Below are 21198 nucleotides of genomic sequence, written 5' to 3'. Positions count from 1 at the left end.
TTCGGGACGACTAATGAAATCTGATTTTATAAGGGTAAGTCAAATCTTGTGCCTTACACTATGAGCCTACATGGTCAGCAGACATTAACGTGTCCAAGGAATATAGCTGTAAATGTATGTCCTCCAAGCACACATCTGAAGTGCTCGGCTGTCTCAAATCTCAGGACCAAGCCCCTCTGAGGCTTCAGGACAAACAAGAATCCATGTTTTCAACGTACAGTAAGCAGATCATTGACAACTTGAGGGCTGGAACCTCATGAAATAGTAGATCAGATGGAAGGCTGTGAAATATCCACCATCTCCAGCCCCTAGTTGTGCAGGCCTTTTTTCCCAGCCCAGTACCTACCAACTAATCTTAATTGAATCAGATGGCAGGATTTTGTTCCAGCCCAGCACAAGACAGCACTCCAGGACCGGCATTAGAGACCCCTGCCCTCGGGCTGTAGTCAACACCAAGAAGACAAGCAATTGACTGGAATGACAGTTTATTCACACAATCCCAGAAGTCTGAACAAAGAGGAAATAATAATTAAATACACTGACAAACCCTTTTACAAGTATCTACAAAAAGAAAAAGTTGTGGATACATTAGTCAGCACAGTACTACACGTTCCAGGTCATAGGAGTTGTTTGAGTTCTAGAACAACCCATTTCAATCTCAGAGGTGTACAACCTCACCCCCAGATGGCTGGCGTGGGGGTAGTAGGCCTTGGTTCCAGCCAAGCTGTAACATACCTGTTGATCCAACTCGTCTGATTGTAGAATCAGGTGTTTTTGCTTGGCTGGAACAAAAGCATGCACCTTTATGGATAAGGTTGGCCACCCCTGTATTAGTACATTAGTTAACATTCATACAGCATTTCCCTCATCTCAAGATCAGACTGCAGCTGAGGATTTCAAGTTTAAAGAACTCCTTTCCTTGGTCTCCATCTGCACTGACATGACAGAACTGAGCTGGTTAGAGCAGATATCATATGCTTCCTCATTTAGTGCAGATCTTAGTGCACCCAACTTCTCCATGATAAATATTGATTTATTACAATATACAAGTGCATAATTTACAGCGGAATCATTTTTTTCTTTACCCCTTTTTCTCCCTCCGTGGAATCCAATTGTTTTAGTAGCTACTATCTTGTCTCATCGCTACAACTCCCGTACGGGCTCGGGAGAGACGAAGGTTGAAAGTCATGCGTCCTCCGATTCACAACCCAACCAAGCCGCACTGCTTAACACAGCGTGCATCCAACCCGGAAGCCAGCCACACCAATGTGTCGGAGGAAACACCGTGCCCCTGGCAACCTTGGTTAGCGTGCACTGCGCCCGGCCCGCCACAGGAGTCGCTGGTGCGCGATGAGACAAGGACATGCCTACTGGCCAAGCCCTCCCTAACCCGGACGACGCTAGGCCAATTGTGCGTCGCCTCACGGACCTCCCGGTCGCAGCCGGTTACGACGGAGTCTGGGCACGAACCCAGAGTCTGATGGTACAGCGCCCTTAACCACTGCGCCACCCGGGAGGCTAGCGGAATCATTTCTGCAGCATAAGCAAGACATTTCCCCCCAATGCAATCCTCATAACCCATAATTTGTTTACTCATAGACCAAGATCCTTGTCCCTTCTCTTTGTAATAACATATGTAGTCAATTACACAGTACTTTTAATGGGCTGCTGATCCAGTTAAGTCCATAATGTACTAGAGTAGGGCTCACACATCCAGAACCTCCACAACGTTATAGGTACCTTTGACCACTTGTCAGTCCTCTGTGGATCCTTATTATTGGTTAGAGCATCGGAGTATGCAGGAGCTATGTCCCCTTCTCTGATCTGAAAGGACTGGATAATGTGTGACCCACAGAGCTAAAAACAACATCCACACAGGTGTCAAACTGATTTCATCCAACGTTCCCTCTCGACTCACACAACAACAATGTAGTTAGCGATTTCGCCATTGACTATCATCCGTTTGGTGGTTAGCCAGCTAGCTACTCTTCCAATGCTCACAGAGTAGGTAACAAAAACAACCTTTTATCTAGTCCTTTCAGATTCCCCAGTGGTCTCAAACATTGACACATCTCCCTCCCTCTGGTTCCTCTTGGTCAGTGGGTCTTGTTGGTCAATATTGCTGCTGTGTGGTTGGGTGCGAGTGTAGGAACTGGTGTGAGAGTCGCTGTCTGGAAGAAATACATCTGAAAGATAGCATAGAGGGACAGAGGAGACAGGTATAAAGGGTTAGAAACTTAACGAAGAACTGAGGTTTATAGCTAGCCATAGACTGAAGTAGGGTGTTGGAGATGAGACATGAAACATTTCCCCTGAGGCTCATACAGCTGAGACATTCCCATTTAGATTATGATTAGGGCCTGGTTCAAACATTTTTTGGGAGAAGTGAAATGAGGACTACTTTTTATATTCATGTCAGACCATGATCACTGCCATTCTTCAAAGTATTTGAACAGGGCCTAGGAGGATGGGGCTAGGTAACTATTGCCCATAGCACTCTTATAGTGGGCTCTTACCTTGCAGCCAATTGATAGCAGTGCATGGAGAACGACGATTGTTGCCACGGTGGCAAAAGCAGTCACCTTGGTGTCATCGCGGACGACAGGCCAGAAGGTGAGCACCAGGACCGACCCAGAGATCACCATGGCGACCAGGATGAGGAGCCATCGGAGCCACTCAAATGGTAAGATCCACAACACCTGAGGGGGAGGTGATTGGTTTGTTACTTGAGAATAAAATGTTCAGATTGGGTCCCAATCAGATAGAAATATACTAAAGGAAAGGGTCATTCACTAGGCACAAAAACGAAAACTATGAAACCGTAAAGTAGGTACCATCTGAACTTAATTTTCCATTGCAAAACATTTAGCTAGGGGATGAATATGTTTTGCTAGCTGAATACAACCCAGACATTTACTAGTGTGTGTCTGCTGACTCACTGAGGTGGGGATGTAGATGAAGAGGGAGTAGCCGTAGACACACACTGTCTCCAGGAAGGAGTAACCACTCTGCTGCCTCTCCTCCCTCTGCCTCCAGGTCAGGAAACCCCATACACCCAGGGGCACCAGCCAGGCATACAGGAAGATCACTACTGCAGCTATTGTCACTGAGAGAGTGAGAAAAAGCAATCAACACTGCTATTGCATGTAATATAACATGGTCTTGAAAAAGGCCTCTGTGCTGAAACGTAAAAAGAAAAAAGTCAACAATCCCCTTTGTTTACATAGCAAATCTCACATGAAACCATTTATAAGGAGCCACGCTGTAACCCCCAGGTACCATACCTCTGTGGAACTGGGGTCTGTAGTGGTAATGGGGGCTCCCCAGAGAGTTCAGGAAGGTGGACAGGTTTCCACTGATGGCCAGAGAGAACACCAGCGTCACGCAGATCCAGAAGGGACCTGGACATACGGGGAACCAGGAGGTAAGGTTAGTCTGGGTAGAGGTGGTTCACATTACAACCTAAGATATGCAGAGTTTGGCAAACTGTCTTCCAGTTTCACAGCAATAAAAGTTAACATTCTAAGGTCCATTCTAATTCAGATCTAACTATCTAGGAACAATTGTATCTAAGCTATAGTGGTGATTTGTGTCCCATTACCATACAAATCTGGACTCGACTGGAGGGTGTGTTTGATGAAGTTCCGTCCTGGTAAAGGCATCACCGATCCCTTGACCCTGTCCAGCACCTGCATCCCATGACAGGAAGTCAGTCAACCAATTAACATTGTACAGCAACTAACACCACTACATTTACAGTTTCTATATGGCAGATGTTAAACAGCAACATATAGGCCAGTCACATGAGTGCAGATTAAACTGTTATTTCAAGCCTTTTGTACCTGCATTGTATCCACATTGAAGAACGACTGGTAGTACTCAAAGGTCCAGAAACCGCTAGTTTGTTTCTCCCCTCTTAGGAGCTGTAAACAGTAATGTCAATCAGTTATCCCCATATTGCTTGGTTTTTGGCTGTTTGTGCAAACGTCATTAAAGGCAATTTCAGATTATTAATGTAGCGATGTGATTGGACTCATTCATCGTCCTGACCTCTGAACTCTCCTCCTGTCCCTCATCATCGGACATGTCCAGTTTGATGTCCCCAGTGGCACCGGCCGGTGCCGTACTGCTGGAGCCAGACATACTGAGGGTGGAGGCCCCAGGGTCTGCTAACAATAGGTCAGTGGCCTCCTCAAACTCTAGAGGAGAGGAAGACAGGAGGTTAGAGTGAGGGAATGAGAGAGGAGGTGCGGGACAGTGGCAGTGAGAGATGTAGAGACAAGGAGAGAGGGGAAGAGGAGGTGAAAGGGGATAAACAGAGAGAGGAGGATGGGAGCCACTCCATGAGCTTCACCTTGGAACTTCAGATCATCTGGACTCGCCATGGTAACTCTGGAAAGATGACCACCACATGCAAAACCTGGAAGGAGATGAGAAAATGTACTCTTAACTGTTGAGTCTGACGTATGGCAACAGTCTGTTCTCCCAGATAGGGTAGCCTGCTAGCTTTTGCTACATATGGACAAGATGTTCTTTGTTGGCTGCCTTTTAAAGCATACGTAACAACATGTGTCGGCATGCGACATCGAATATGCAGGTGCAATTTTTTAATCTGACAAATGACAGATTGTGTTGATCTATTTGGCAGGCAAGCAGTCTGTGTGTCATGTTCATGCCTATAGTTTACTGTAACTCTAGCTAGCTAGATCCAGTCGTGATCCGAGACTTACCCGTTTGTCGCAGGAGGTTCTGTTGTGTTGTATCCGCAATGCGAGCCAGTCAGCTATGTTAGCAGTGCTGACACGACCACCTCGCTAGCCTGACAGCTGTCGAGCTAGCACTGTTGTCTCGCTTTATATCTCAATATCAACTCACCTAACAGCAGCAGCACATAGTTAAATATTTTTTTCAAATGTGTACTTCGTTGGATGCCTGAATAAACTAGCTAGCTAATGGTGTTAATTTCAACTACGGTGCACTAAATTATCATTATCACTCGCCAGTTCCACGTCACCTTTATGTACACGACGGATCTTGTGTTGGATCATCGTGTTCACGTGACCAGGTACAGACGGAAGATAATGCGGTGAGCCAAATGTGAGTGTTTTCTTTGTAATATGGGTGTTATCCGAATGTAAAAAATAAAAACATTTGTACTTACATTATATGTATTACTTTATAATGATATTACAGGGATTAAATGACAGTCTTTTTAAGCAGGACTGGATATTTGTTTATTTACGGGAAGAAAAAAAACAATACAACTTTTCACTGACATGCCATTTTGTCTCAATAAATTCAATTTTTTCACATTGGAAATTAATGTATTTTCCGACCCGCTGTGTTTTTCCGATCCGAGCCAGTCCGAGTCCGAATGTGAACTTCCGGAACGATGGGCTTCTGTCTGACGAACATGGCTGCCTCGTGGGTGCTCAGGAGATGGTGCTCCACCTCTGTAGCAGAAGCAGGAGCAGCACCCGTCAATGGCACCCGATGGGAGAGGTTGAAAAATAGCAAATTGGGTAAGAAATCGACCTATCTCTTGGTTGCTGTGTTAGCCCACCACGCCTTTACGAACCTGAACGAACTCATGATCTTTCTTGCTTAACGGTCTTGCCAAAGTCATTAATGAGGTAATCCGATTATGTGACATTACCTTCAAACAAACTGTATCACGTTGTGGCTTTTACACAAGTTAGATTTGAACATGTACTTCATACACGTCTATGTAAAGGCATTGTTAGCTGTTGATCCTTCACAGTTGCCCCTGCTTGCAATCACAGGGTGGAGGAAGGTACGTGACAGGTTATTGCTGTGACCTCTCTCTTGAGACAATCCCTGTCAGTTTGGAGATGCAATGCAATACAATACAGTGTTGGCACACAAAACATTATAATTGTGTGCATGCCTCACTGCCATGTCTAGGGATATGGTGTCAGTCTGTTTTGCCTTTGTTTTAGTAAACCATCTATATTATCTCGTGTGAATGCTGTCTGTATTTTTCTCACAATTCTCTCCCCTCTCAATCAGGTGTGTGGTTTAGCGGCATGTCCAGAGACTACAAGGAGGCGTGTCGTGAGATTGTGGTGGGTGCGTGGGAGAGGCCAATCAAAGCTTCCATCTACCTGAGCCTTCTGGGCGGAGCCGGCACCTGCATCTACACAAACCCCGACGACGCCTCCTTCGAGACCACCGTCCTGGATACAGCCAATCAGCTCGGGCTCCTGACGCCGTGGATACGCAGTGGAACATCGGATGGGCACGTGCAGAAGCTGGCGAAGCTTCGTAACGAGGGAAGGTTACGTCACCTCAGCCTGGGAGTGGTCTCACTCACCTACTTCGCCGATTACAACCCAGACGCCAGTCTTTACGAGGCCCAGTGCTCCAACCTCTCTATCCCCTGGAGGGAGCTCCACACGCGGGTACTGGACGTTGGTTTCGCAGGTCGCTGGTGGATCCTGGACCATAAGATGAAGGACTATGATGTGAACGACGAAGAGTTCAAGCAGCTGCCGCCTGCTATGGCCGCCACAGTGCCCCCTGGTGTCCAGGGGGTGGAGAATAACGAGAGGCTGCACAAAGAGTCATGGATGCCTCTGAAGACGGAGGAGAAGGAAAAGGTATCGGCAGCCGTAGGGGAGGAGGGGGGCATTGTAGAACAGATAAAGATGGATAGTTTAGATCTTGTAGAAACAATACAAATAAAGACAGGCATTGTAGCTCAACCACAGGAGATAGCTGACCAAGAACCACAGGAGCTGACGGAGACACAGGAGTAGCAGACACAAGCTCAAGCAAAGGCCTAATGGACTCACACATAATGAGATGGCTGAACAAGAATCTCTGAAAGGACATATTTATTGGATGTTGACAAGATGGTATGTGTGTATGAGTACCTTCTGCACTGTTTAACGTGTTATATAGCGCCTAAGCCTATTAACACTCTGGACTATAGCTACACATGACATGATGTTAAATAGATTACTGTTAACAGTTTATTAATGATACTTATTTGGTATATAGTGCTCTATACTGAGATATGATAATTGATGGCATGGTCAGCAACATGTTAAAGAGATTATCTAAACAGCCACTACAAAACGTGATATTCTCTGGCCCTTTTGAATTCGTTTTAGCCAGTAGTTCTGAAAGTAGCGCTCACGAGCTAAAAGTGGTCCCCGGAAATGGTGTACTACGTCACATGTGCACCATGTCATTGCTCTCGTTCTGCTGTGTGCATCTTGTTAGCTGTCACTAAAATAGTGAGGGGCTGAAGCTCATTAGCTAGAACTAGAATTGTTAGGGGGCTGGCCCATGTGGGGGAAACTGTAGGAAAATGGCGAAGCACAGCTTCCAGGAAAACAGTTGCTTTCAAACTAGGGATTTCGTGGTTAATTGAGGTGAAACAGTAATTCTGCTCATGGATTATGCCTGTATGAACTACACATTGACACATCCAGCCCAAAGCAGTAGGTTTAAAAAATACTTAGAAGTCGCCAAAGTTCCGGAGCACGTCTTTAACAATACAATAAACCTCCTGTAAATGGTCTGGATTTATTAATTATTGTCAAATTAAAGTACTATTGTAAGAATTTGAGTTTTGTGATGATCATTTCCTCTGAATACCTCCCCATGATTTGATCTTAGACAAAGCAGAGGTACTATCCAGGGAAAAATATACCAAGATTTTACATTTAAGTGGAACATGTAGCAATTTTGGATTCCTCCAGTCCAGACTGTTTTTTAATACTTTCCTCCTCAGGACTAATATCACAGTAGCATTAATTCTCAGTGTGTGACTTCTTCCATAAGAAGTGAGTGTTTGTCTCCCTGAGGTAAGTCTATCAGTATTTTTGCTGCCGCCTCTTCCTGGGATTATAGAAGCTGTGTATTGCTGTGCTGCCCTTCAGGCAGATAGAATGGACATCCTTTCTTCCTAACGTTTGAGAGTAATTATTCCGCTAATCGTATTGCCTTTGACCAACCTCCCTTATCTTTGTGGAGCTTAACTCATTTTGTGGAAAAATCCTCTCCAGATTAATCTCTCATACCCTTCTCTCTCTTTCACTCCATCTCTCTTCTCTCTCTGTTCATGTCTGTTATTGATCCTGCTGTTGTCTTGACACTGATCCTGCTTTGCCTCCAGTTACTGATCGCCATCTGATCTTTAGGATAGGATCATTCATCGTGGTCAGGGGCCATTCACACACGGACAGGGAGCTATTGAGGTCTGCAACACGAGTCAAGGTGGACTAATAGTCTCTCACACGAACAACTAGACTCTCAAACATTCTCAAACAGAACTAGACTCTCAAACATTCTCAAACAGAACTAGACTCTCAAACATTCTCAAACAGAACTAGACTCTCCAACATTCTCAAACAGAACTAGACTCTCAAACATGCTCAAGCAGAACTAGACTCTCAAACATGCTCAAACAGAACTAGACTCTCAAACATGCTCAAACAGAACTAGACTCTCAAACATTCTCAAACAGAACTAGACTCTCAAACATTCTCAAACAGAACTAGACTCTCAAACATTCTCAAACAGAACTAGACTCTCAAACATTCTCAAACAGAACTAGACTCTCAAACATGCTCAAACAGAACTAGACTCTCAAACATTCTCAAACAGAACTAGACTCTCAAACATTCTCAAACAGAACTAGACTCTCAAACATTCTCAAACAGAACTAGACTCAAACATGCTCAAACAGAACTAGACTCTCAAACATGCTCAAACAGAACTAGACTCTCAAACATGCTCAAACAGAACTAGACTCTCAAACATGCTCAAACAGAACTAGACTCTCAAACATTCTCAAACAGAACTAGACTCTCAAACATTCTCAAACAGAACTAGACTCTCAAACATTCTCAAACAGAACTAGACTCTCAAACATTCTCAAACAGAACTAGACTCAAACATGCTCAAACAGAACTAGACTCAAACATGCTCAAACAGAACTAGACTCTCAAACATGCTCAAACAGAACTAGACTCTCAAACATGCTCAAACAGAACTAGACTCTCAAACATTCTCAAACAGAACTAGACTCTCAAACATTCTCAAACAGAACTAGACTCTCAAACATGCGCAAACAGAACTAGACTCTCAAACATGCGCAAACAGAACTAGACTCAAACGTACTCAAACATGTCTAGACCTATATGCAGCCTACATCTCACTCAGCGCATGCCAGATGTGCATGATATCTCTGAGCAGCTCAGCAACATTATTGTATCTGGATGATGGCTACTTGCAAATACTCAGAGAAACATACACACTAAAAAAGGCAGCAGTTATCAGAGTACGAGTTTCAAAAGGTGACTGAGGGCCTGCCCTGAAGTTTGCCCCCTTTTGGATCTCGACCCTGAGGTCCAGATTCTTTGTAACCCAACCCCAGGATGGAACCAAAGACAAACCTGAAACTGACCCTTTTTTTTAACTAGACAAGTCAGTTAAGAACACATTCTTATTTACAATGACGGCCTACCCCGGCCAAACCCAGACGACGCTGGGCCAATTGTGCGCCGCCCTATGGGACTCCCAGTCATGTCCGGATATGATCCAGCCTGGATTCAAACCAGGGACTGCAGTGACGCCTCTAGCACTGAGATGCAGTGCCTTCGACCGCTGTGCCACTCCGGAGCCCAAAGGGGTCAAGAGGTGAAACAATTGTCATTTACAAACCACTGGTGAGGACGGTCGAATGTCACCTACGAGAGGCAGGTGTTCTGGATCAGAACTGCCTTAGTTGGAGGATTCATATTTTATGGTTCAAAACCCCTTGTCAAACCTAATGCTCATGAATAATACAAATGATTCAAACCAAACAGTCTTGTTTTTGGATGGATGCAGGTACTCATACACTCTGTTTATGTGTCAAGTCCACAGAACTAGAATGAGATTCTATTTCTATGGTCAAGTCAATATAGGCAGTGATAATACCAGTCTACAATCTCCTTTAAGACATAAATGGGTAAAACTGTTTAAATCAGCGTGGAATTCCTGTCATCCATCACCACTCTATTATCTCACATCCTTCTACCCAGCCGTCTCTCAATCCCCTTTCCCCTCCTCACATCCTTCTACCCAGCCGTCTCTCAATCCCCTTTCCCCTCCTCACATCCTTCCACCCAGCCGTCTCTCAATCCCCTTTCCCCTCCTCACATCCTTCTACCCAGCCGTCTCTCAATCCCCTTTCCCCTCCTCACATCCTTCTACCCAGCCGTCTCTCAATCCCCTTTCCCCTCCTCACATCCTTCCACCCAGCCGTCTCTCAATCCCCTTTCCCCTCCTCACATCCTTCCACCCAGCCGTCTCTCACATCCTTCCACCCAGCCGTCTCTCAATCCCCTTTCCCCTCCTCACATCCTTCCACCCAGCCGTCTCTCAATCCCCTTTCCCCTCCTCACATCCTTCCACCCAGCCGTCTCTCAATCCCCTTTCCCCTCCTCACATCCTTCCACCCAGCCGTCTCTCAATCCCCTTTCCCCTCCTCACATCCTTCCACCCAGCCGTCTCTCAATCCCCTTTCCCCTCCTCACATCCTTCCACCCAGCCGTCTCTCAATCCCCTTTCCCCTCCTCACATCCTTCCACCCAGCCGTCTCTCAATCCCCTTTCCCCTCCTCACATCCTTCCACCCAGCCGTCTCTCAATCCCCTTTCCCCTCCTCACATCCTTCCACCCAGCCGTCTCTCAATCCCCTTTCCCCTCCTCACATCCTTCACACCAGCCGTCTCTCAATCCCCTTTCCCCTCCTCACATCCTTCAACACCGGCCGTCTCTCAATCCCCTTTCCCCTCCTCACATCCTTCCACCCGGCCGTCTCTCAATCCCCTTTTCCCTCCTCACATCCTTCCACCTCCTCACATCCTTCCACCCAGCCGTCTCTCAATCCCCTTTCCCCTCCTCACATCCTTCCACCCAGCCGTCTCTCAATCCCCTTTCCCCTCCTCACATCCTTCCACCCAGCCGTCTCTCAATCCCCTTTCCCCTCCTCACATCCTTCCACCCAGCCGTCTCTCAATCCCCTTTCCCCTCCTCACATCCTTCCACCCAGCCGTCTCTCAATCCCCTTTCCCCTCCTCACATCCTTCCACCCAGCCGTCTCTCAATCCCCTTTCAATCCTTCCACCCAGCCGTCTCCCCCTTTCCCCTCCCACATCCTTCCACCCAGCCGTCTCTCAATCCCCTTTCCCCTCCTCACATCCTTCCACCCAGCCGTCTCTCAATCCCCTTTCCCCTCCTCACATCCTTCCACCCAGCCGTCTCTCAATCCCCTTTCCCCTCCTCACATCCTTCCACCCAGCCGTCTCTCAATCCCCTTTCCCCTCCCCTCACATCCTTCCACCCAGCCGTCTCTCAATCCCCTTTCCCATCCTCACATCCTTCCACCCAGCCGTCTCTCAATCCCCTTTCCCCCCTCACATCCTTCCCCCTTTCCCCCCTCACCTTCCAGCCAGCCGTCTCTCAATCCCCTTTCCCCCTCACATCCTTCCACCCAGCCGTCTCTCAATCCCCTTTCCCCCTCACATCCTTCCACCCAGCCGTCTCTCAATCCCCTTTCCCCTCCTCTCATCCTTCCACCCAGCCGTCTCTCAATCCCCTTTCCCCTCCTCTCATCCTTCCACCCAGCCGTCTCTCAATCCCCTTTCCCCTCCTCACATCCTTCCACCCAGCCGTCTCTCAATCCCCTTTCCCCTCCTCACATCCTTCCACCCAGCTGTCTCTCAATCCCCTTTCCCCTCCTCACATCCTTCCACCCAGCTGTCTCTCAATCCCCTTTCCCCTGTGCTCCCTTTCGACCGTGACTCCCAACCCCATCCCTCTCTCCTCCATTGACTGCTGATGGTCATTCTCTCTACCAGAGGGGTCAGTGTTGTCATTGTCAGTTTGTGTGGTCTATCAGCAGATGACCACTGCTTGTCAATCAGGCTGGTCTCATAGACTGGACATTACATAGTAAAGGAACATCTGGGACACTCAAATTAGTATGATATGTTACGTTTGGTTTATTTCTTTTAGTCACATGTCTGTGGAACCTGTTCAGTTTTATGTCTCAGTTGGTGAATCTGTTATGTTCATACAAATATTTACACATGTTAAGTTTGCTGAAAATAAACGCAGTTGACAGTGAGAGGACATTTCTTCAAATCAAATCAAAGGTTATTTGTCAAGTGCGCTGAATACAACTGGTGTAGTGAAATGCACAGTGAAATGCTTACTTACAGGCTCTAACCAATAGTGCATAAAAGCTATTAGGTGAACAATAGGTACGTAAAGAAATAAAACAACAGTAAAAAGACAGGCCATATACAGTAGTGAGGCTATATACAGTAGCGAGGCTATATACAGTAGCGAGGCTATATACAGTAGTGAGGCTATATACAGTAGCGAGGCTATAACAGTAGCGAGGCTACATACAGACACCGGTTAGTCAGGCTGATTGAAGTAGTATGTACATGTAGATATGGTTAAAGTGACTATGCATATATGATGAACAGAGAGTAGCAGTAGCGTAAAAGAGGGGTTTGGCGGGTGGTGGGTGGTGGGACACAATGTAGATAGCCCGGTTAGCCACTGTCTCGGAGCACTGGTTGGTCTGCCCAATTTAGGTAGTATGTACATGAGTGTATAGTTAAAGTGACTATTCATATATGATAAACAGAGTAGCAGCAGCGTAAAAAGAGGGGTGGGGAGGACACACAATGCAAATAGTCTGGGTAGCCATTTGATTACCTGTTCAGGAGTCTTATGGCTTGGGGGTAAAAACTGTTGAGAAGCCTTTTTGTCCAAGACTTGGCACTCCGGTACCGCTTGCCATGCAATAGTAGAGAGAACAGTCTATGGCTGGGGTCTTTAACAATTTTTAGGGCCTTCCTCTGACACCGCCTGGTTTAGAGGTCCTGGATGGCAGGCAGCTTAGCCCCAGGAATGTACTGCGCCGTACGCACTACCCTCTGTAGTGCCTTGCGGTCAGAGGCCGAGCAGTTGCCATACCAGGCAGTTATGCAACCAGTCAGGATGCTCTCGATGTTGCAGCTGTAGAACCTTTTGAGGATCTCAGGACCCATGCCAAATCTTTTTAGTTTCCTGAGGGGGAATAAGCTTTGTCGTGCCCTCTTCATGACTGTCTTGGTGTGTTTGGACCATTCCAGTTTGTTGTTGATGTGGACACCAAGGAACTTGAAGCTCTCAACCTGTCCACTACAGCCCGTCGATGAGAATTGGGGCATGCTCGGTCCTCCTTTTCCTGTAGTCCACAATAATCTCCTTAGTCTTGGTTACATTGAGGGATAGGTTGGTATTCTGGCACCACCCGGCCAGGTCTCTGACCTCCTCCCTATATGCTGTCTCGTCGTTGTCTGTGATCAGGCCTACCACTGTTGTGTCGTCTGCTAACTTAATGATGGTGTTGGAGTCATGCCTGGCCATGCAGTCATGAGTGAACAGGGAGTACAGGAGGGGACTGAGCACACACCCCTGGGGAGCTCCAGTGTTGAGGATCAGCGTGGCAGATGGGTTGCTACCGACCCTCACCACCTGGGGGTGGCCCGTCAGAAAGTCCAGGATCCAGTTGCAGAGGGAGGTGTTTAGTCCCAGGATCCTTAACTTAGTCATGAGCTTTGAGGGTACTATGGTGTTGAACGCTGAGCTGGAGTCAATGAATAGCATTCTCACGTATGTGTTCCTTTTGTCCAGGTGGGAAAGGGCAGTGTGGAGTGCAATAGGGATTCTATCATCTGTGGATCTGTTTGGGTGGTATGCAAATTGGAGTGGGTCTAGGGTTTCTGGGATAATGGTGTTGATGTGAGCCATTACCAACCTTTTAAAGCACTTCATGGCTACGGACGTGAGTGCTACGGATCTGTAGTCATTTAGGTAGGTTGCCTTTGTGTTCTTGGGCACAGGGACTATGGTGGTCTGCTTGAAACATGTTGGTGTTATAGATTTAATCAGGGACATGTTGAAAATGTCAGTGAAGACACCTGCCAGTTGGTCAGCACATGCCCGGAGCACACGTCCTGGTAATCCGTCTGGCCCCGCAGCCTTGTGTATGTTGACCTGTTTAAAGTTCTTACTCACGTCGGCTACGGAGAGCGTGATCACACAGTCAAACTGGAACAGCTGATGCTCTCATGCATGCCTCAATGTTGCTTGCCTCAAAGCTAGCATAGAATTTGCTGAGTTTAAATTTGTGTTAACCCCTCTACCATCTGGAGGATAAAACTGAAATTGTATGGCTTTCAGCTGAACGTGGGGGGGGGGTGGCGTTCCCTGAGGGGAACCCCTGGCTTCAACAGGTTTTAAGAAAGGGCGATACTTTAAACAAAATTTCATTTTCAATTAGTAGGAATTGAGAAGTTGTAATCTGTATAAAGGCAAAAAGGCCATTTTTGAACAATAATAATCTACTGGAAAACCATTTTGGGTTTGTCATATTAATTTTAATTCATAATATATCATACAAATTGTCATTTGTAACATATCATAAAAAATGGATGATGGACATTCACAAAGGAATACATACCATACCTGTCACATTAGCATAAATGATTCGGGAGACAGACACAGGAACGCGTAATATATTTTTTTTATTAAGCCCCAAATTATGGCATACCGTGTAAAGGCACGGGGACGACGACCAAACAAACACGTAACAAAAACACAGGGTTGAAACCAAACAAAAGAGAGAGGAGTACCTCTAATAAATAACACACGCGCACAATAATTAACACACTGGACAAGACCCGTAATCATCTGCACAATCCACAATGGCATGAAGGCCAAAACACACAGCGCAGGTACTCACACGCACCAACGGACATAGTAACAATAATGGACAGCCCAATGGGAACCAAAGGGCAAACTTATACAAGTACTAATCAGTAGAAATAGGGGACAGGTGTGCGTAATGAAAGTTCCGGAGGGATCCGTGACAATACCAAACATAACATATCATACTAATTTCAGTGGCCCGGATTTTCATTTACTATGTTACGCCTACCCCTCAGTCCAAGTTGCAGATCTATAGGATTAGGACAGGACCAGACGTACAGGATATTCAGCCTCATATTCTATACATGGATCGGGAGAAGACAACCATGATGTCATAGACTAAAGCGATGTTCTTCTGCTGCTCTTTTGGTTTGCCAGATTGTTATCTTATACAGATTTAGTGAACTCTCAAGTGTTTGTTGCAATGTAAGTGGTCCACAAAGAAGGAACAGCAATATCATGTCCAGTCCCGCATGGCCCAAGGTTGAGAGACACTGGAACAAGGAAAAGCTCTTATCCAGTTCCACTCATCAGTACAGGAATAGTCTCCGGAGAATGTTGGCATTGTTGTCCCATATCTTTTTCACATAATTCTTTAGGTGATTGTCTGGCCACCATGTTGGCCTCAATGAGCACAGCAGCACCAGCCCCATACACACTAACTAATCAATATGTAACTAAGGAAGGAGAGCAGATGATGGAGAGAGGGGTAGAGAGCAGGAGGAAGAGTAGAGGAACAATGATATTGGAGGAATGGTTTATCAATAACGCAGGGGAATTGTTCGGTTTTTAGGTTTATCCCACAAACAGCACGCTTATTTTTTATTTGGTTAGTTTTATTTCATGCAAATTACATTCATAAAATGTGAACCAATGCATCCATCCAAACTCTCTGGAAGATGCAAAACACAAGTAACAGTATTTTTTGTTTCACTTGCCATTTTTTGGCACATGGCTAAATTTAGATTTGTTTTAGTTTCTTTATCAAAGTAGTACGACTACAAAAGGAAACACCATAGCTCCAAATGTCTCCCAATAAATAATGACATGCCTGTGAGTCTATAGTCTTTCAGTTACAAAAGACTTGGAATAGAGCAGTATTTACATGATAGTATTATACAAAGGGGGTTAATAAATACTGTGTGTGTGTGTGTGTGTGTGTGTGTGTGTGTGTGTGTGTGTGTGTGTGTGTGTGTGTGTGTGTGTGTGTGTGTGTGTGTGTGTGTGTGTGTGTGTGTGTGCAAGAAAAAGAAAGAAAGAATAAAGATAGTGGAATGACAGGGATTAAGGGTGGCACGTGTATAAATATAAATGGAGTGTGAACATTTTTGAAGGTGGGAGAGAGAGGATGCAAGCACACACGAGAGGGAGAGAGAGGATGCAAGCACACACGAGAGGGAGAGAGAGGATGCAAGCACACACGAGAGGGAGAGAGAGGATGCAAGCACACACGAGAGGGAGAGAGAGGATGCAAGCACACACGAGAGGGAGAGAGAGGATGCAAGCACACACGAGAGGGAGAGAGAGGATGCAAGCACACACGAGAGGGAGAGAGGGATGCAAGCACACACGAGAGGGAGAGAGAGGATGCAAGCACACACGAGAGGGAGGGGATGCAAGCACACACGAGAGGGAGAGAGAGGATGCAAGCACACGAGAGGGAGAGAGAGGATGCAAGCACACACGAGAGGGAGAGAGAGGATGCAAGCACACACGAGAGGGAGAGAGAGGATGCAAGCACACACGAGAGGGAGAGAGAGGATGCAAGCACACACGAGAGGGAGAAAGAGGATGCAAGCACACACGAGAGGGAGAGAGAGAGCTGCAAGCACACACGAGAGGGAGAGAGAGGATGCAAGCACACACGAGAGGGAGAGAGGGGATGCAAGCACACACGAGAGGGAGAGAGAGGATGCAAGCACACACGAGAGGGAGGGGATGCAAGCACACACGAGAGGGAGAGAGAGGATGCAAGCACACACGAGAGGGAGAGAGGATGCAAGCACACACGAGAGGGAGAGAGAGGCTGCAAGCACACACGAGAGGGAGAGAGAGGATGCAAGCACACACGAGAGGGAGAGAGGGATGCAAGCACACACGAGAGGGAGAGAGAGGATGCAAGCACACACGAGAGGGAGGGGGATGCAAGCACACATGAGAGGGAGAGAGAGGATGCAAGCACACACGAGAGGGAGGGGATGCAAGCACACACGAGAGGGAGAGAGAGGATGCAAGCACACACGAGAGGGAGAGAGAGGATGCAAGCACACACGAGAGGGAGAGAGGGGATGAAAGCACACACGAGAGGGAGAGAGAGGATGCAAGCACACACGAGAGGGAGAGAGAGGATGCAAGCACACACGAGAGGGAGAGAGAGGATGCAAGCACACACGCGAGGGAGAGAGGATGCAAGCACACACGAGAGGGAGAGAGAGGAGGCAAGCACACACGAGAGGGAGAGAGAGGATGCAAGCACACACGCGAGGGAGAGAGAGGATGCAAGCACACACGAGAGGGAGAGAGAGGAGGCAAGCACACACGAGAGGGAGAGAGAGGATGCAAGCACACAGGAGAGGGAGAGAGAGGAGGCAAGCACACACGAGAGGGAGAGAGAGGATGCAAGCACACACGAGAGGGAGAGAGGATGCAAGCACACACGAGAGGGAGAGAGAGGATGCAAGCACACACGAGAGGGAGAGAGAGGATGCAAGCACACAGGAGAGGGAGAGAGAGGATGCAAGCACACACGAGAGGGAGAGAGAGGATGCAAGCACACACGAGAGGGAGAGAGAGGAGGCAAGCACACACGAGAGGGAGAGAGAGGAGGCAAGCACACACGAGAGGGAGAGAGAGGATGCAAGCACACACGAGAGGGAGAGAGAGGATGCAAGCACACACGAGAGGGAGAGAGAGGATGCAAGCACACAGGAGAGGGAGAGAGAGGATGCAAGCACACACGAGAGGGAGAGAGAGGAGGCAAGCACACACGAGAGGGAGAGAGAGGATGCAAGCACACACGAGAGGGAGAGAGAGGATGCAAGCACACACGAGAGGGAGAGAGAGGATGCAAGCACACACGAGAGGGAGAGAGAGGATGCAAGCACACACGAGAGGGAGAGAGAGGATGCAAGCACACACGAGAGGGAGAGAGAGGATGCAAGCACACACGAGAGGGAGAGAGAGGAGGCAAGCACACACGAGAGGGAGAGAGAGGATGCAAGCACACACGAGAGGGAGAGAGAGGATGCAAGCACACAGGAGAGGGAGAGAGAGGATGCAAGCACACACGAGAGGGAGAGAGAGGATGCAAGCACACACGAGAGGGAGAGAGAGGATGCAAGCACACACGAGAGGGAGAGAGAGGAGGCAAGCACACACGAGAGGGAGAGAGAGGATGCAAGCACACACGAGAGGGAGAGAGAGGATGCAAGCACACACGAGAGGGAGAGAGAGGATGCAAGCACACACGAGAGGGAGAGAGGGGATGCAAGCACACACGAGAGGGAGAGAGAGGATGCAAGCACACACGAGAGGGAGGGGATGCAAGCACACACGAGAGGGAGAAAGAGGATGCAAGAACACACGAGAGGGAGAGAGAGGATGCAAGCACACACGAGAGGGAGAGAGAGGATGCAAGCACACACGAGAGGGAGAGAGAGGATGCAAGCACACACGAGAGGGAGAGAGAGGATGCAAGCACACACGAGAGGGAGAGAGAGGAGGCAAGCACACACGAGAGGGAGAGAGGGATGCAAGCACACACGAGAGGGAGAGAGAGGATGCAAGCACACACGCGAGGGAGAGAGAGGATGCAAGCACACATGAGAGGGAGAGAGAGGAGGCAAGCACACACGAGAGGGAGAGAGAGGATGCAAGCACACACGAGAAGGAGAGAGAGGATGCAAGCACACACGAGAGGGAGAGAGGGATGCAAGCACACACGAGAGGGAGAGAGAGGAGGCAAGCACACACGAGAGGGAGAGAGAGGAGCAAGCACACACGAGAGGGAGAGAGGGAGGCAAGCACACACGAGAGGGAGAGAGAGGAGGCAAGCACACACGAGAGGGAGAGAGGATGCAAGCACACACGAGAGGGAGAGAGAGGATGCAAGCACACAGGAGAGGGAGAGAGAGGATGCAAGCACACAGGAGAGGGAGAGAGAGGATGCAAGCACACACGAGAGGGAGAGAGAGGAGGCAAGCACACACGAGAGGGAGAGAGGGATGCAAGCACACACGAGAGGGAGAGAGGGATGCAAGCACACACGAGAGGGAGAGAGGGATGCAAGCACACACGAGAGGGAGAGAGGGGATGCAAGCACACACGAGAGGGAGAGAGAGGATGCAAGCACACACGAGAGGGAGGGGATGCAAGCACACACGAGAGGGAGAGAGAGGATGCAAGCACACACGAGAGGGAGAGAGAGGATGCAAGCACACACGCGAGGGAGAGAGAGGATGCAAGCACACACGAGAGGGAGAGAGAGGAGGCAAGCACACACGAGAGGGAGAGAGAGGATGCAAGCACAGAGAAGGAGAGAGGATGCAAGCACACACGAGAGGGAGAGAGAGGGTGCAAGCAAACACGAGAGGGAGAGAGAGGATGCAACACACGAGAGGGAGAGAGGGATGCAAGCACACACGAGAGGGAGGGGATGCAAGCACACACGAGAGGGAGAAAGAGGATGCAAGCACACACGAGAGGGAGAGAGAGGATGCAAGCACACACGAGAGGGAGAGAGAGGATGCAAGCACACACGAGAGGGAGAGAGAGGATGCAAGCACACACGAGAGGGAGAGAGAGGATGCAAGCACACACGAGAGGGAGAAAGAGGATGCAAGCACACACGAGAGGGAGAGAGAGGATGCAAGCACACACGAGAGGGAGAGAGAGGATGCAAGCACACACGAGAGGGAGAGAGAGGATGCAAGCACACACGAGAAGGAGAGAGAGGATGCAAGCACACACGAGAGGGAGAGAGAGGATGCAAGCACACACGAGAGGGAGAGAGAGGAGGCAAGCACACACGAGAGGGAGAGAGAGGATGCAAGCACACACGAGAGGGAGAGAGAGGATGCAAGCACACACGAGAGGGAGAGAGGGGATGCAAGCACACACAAGAGGGAGAGAGAGGATGCAAGCACACACACGAGAGGGAGAGAGAGGATGCAAGCACACACGCGAGGGAGAGAGAGGATGCAAGCACACACGAGAGGGAGAGAGAGGATGCAAGCACACACGAGAGGGAGAGAGAGGATGCAAGCACACACGCGAGGGAGAGAGAGGATGCAAGCACACACGAGAGGGAGAGAGAGGATGCAAGCACACACGAGAGGGAGAGAGAGGATGCAAGCACACACGAGAGGGAGAGAGAGGAGGCAAGCACACACGAGAGGGAGAGAGAGGATGCAAGCACACACGAGAGGGAGAGAGAGGATGCAAGCACACACGAGAGGGAGAGAGAGGATGCAAGCACACACGAGAGGGAGAGAGAGGATGCAAGCACACACGAGAGGGAGAGAGAGGATGCAAGCACACACGAGAGGGAGAGAGAGGATGCAAGCACACACGAGAGGGAGAGAGGGGATGCAAGCACACACGAGAGGGAGAGAGAGGATGCAAGCACACACGAGAGGGAGAGAGAGGATGCAAGCACACACGAGAGGGAGAGAGAGGATGCAAGCACACACGAGAGGGAGAGAGAGGATGCAAGCACACACGAGAGGGAGAGAGGGGATGCAAGCACACACGAGAGGGAGAGGGGGATGCAAGCACACACGAGAGGGAGAGAGGGATGCAAGCACACACGAGAGGGAGAGAGAGGATGCAAGCACACACGAGAGGGAGAGAGGGGATGCAAGCACACACGAGAGGGAGAGAGGGGATGCAAGCACACACGAGAGGGAGAGAGAGGATGCAAGCACACACGAGAGGGAGAGAGAGGATGCAAGCACACATGAGAGGGAGAGAGAGGATGCAAGCACACACGAGAGGGAGAGAGAGGATGCAAGCACACATGAGAGGGAGAGAGAGGATGCAAGCACACACGAGAGGGAGAGAGGGGATGCAAGCACACATGAGAGGGAGAGAGAGGATGCAAGCACACATGAGAGGGAGAGAGAGGATGCAAGCACACACGAGAGGGAGAGAGAGACAGGGTGGAGGAGGGGCAGAGAGGGGGTATAGGGAGAAGCGGAGCGTGCACAATATTCATTCAAACTGACACAGGCTGCATGTCCTGGTTTGCACTTCCCACTCTCTCTCTCTCTCTCTCTCTCTCTCTCTCTCTCTCTCTCTCTCTCTCTCTCTCTCTCTCTCTCTCTCTCTCTCTCTCTCTCACAGACAGACAGACAGACAGACAGACAGACAGACAGGACACACACACATAGGCATGGAAACACCAGACAGT

General features: G+C 48.6%; 2 protein-coding genes across 2 annotated transcripts; one reads left to right on the top strand and one right to left on the bottom strand.

Annotated features, from left to right (window-relative positions):
• Nucleotides 1–468: 468 nt before the first annotated feature.
• On the bottom strand, nucleotides 469–4814 carry LOC118382176 (protein YIPF1-like). Its single transcript, XM_035769034.2, has 9 exons — nucleotides 4731–4814; nucleotides 4355–4420; nucleotides 4051–4199; nucleotides 3843–3923; nucleotides 3602–3689; nucleotides 3285–3401; nucleotides 2940–3106; nucleotides 2517–2699; nucleotides 469–2186 (listed from the first exon to the last, which is right to left on the bottom strand). Exons 2-9 carry the CDS (start codon nucleotides 4383–4385, stop codon nucleotides 2097–2099), a joined length of 906 nt encoding a protein of 301 aa, XP_035624927.1. The 5' UTR covers nucleotides 4386–4420; nucleotides 4731–4814; the 3' UTR covers nucleotides 469–2096.
• Nucleotides 4815–5003: 189 nt separating this feature from the next.
• LOC118382177 (mitochondrial import inner membrane translocase subunit Tim29-like) lies at nucleotides 5004–7592 on the top strand. Its single transcript, XM_035769035.2, has 3 exons — nucleotides 5004–5097; nucleotides 5364–5522; nucleotides 6031–7592. Exons 2-3 carry the CDS (start codon nucleotides 5393–5395, stop codon nucleotides 6777–6779), a joined length of 879 nt encoding a protein of 292 aa, XP_035624928.1. The 5' UTR covers nucleotides 5004–5097; nucleotides 5364–5392; the 3' UTR covers nucleotides 6780–7592.
• Nucleotides 7593–21198: the final 13606 nt, after the last annotated feature.

This window comes from Oncorhynchus keta, chromosome 5 (assembly GCF_023373465.1).
Source record: "Oncorhynchus keta strain PuntledgeMale-10-30-2019 chromosome 5, Oket_V2, whole genome shotgun sequence".
Lineage (NCBI taxonomy): Eukaryota > Metazoa > Chordata > Actinopteri > Salmoniformes > Salmonidae > Oncorhynchus > Oncorhynchus keta.
Note: the sequence above shows the minus strand (reverse complement) of the source record. Positions and strands in the feature narration are given on the sequence as shown.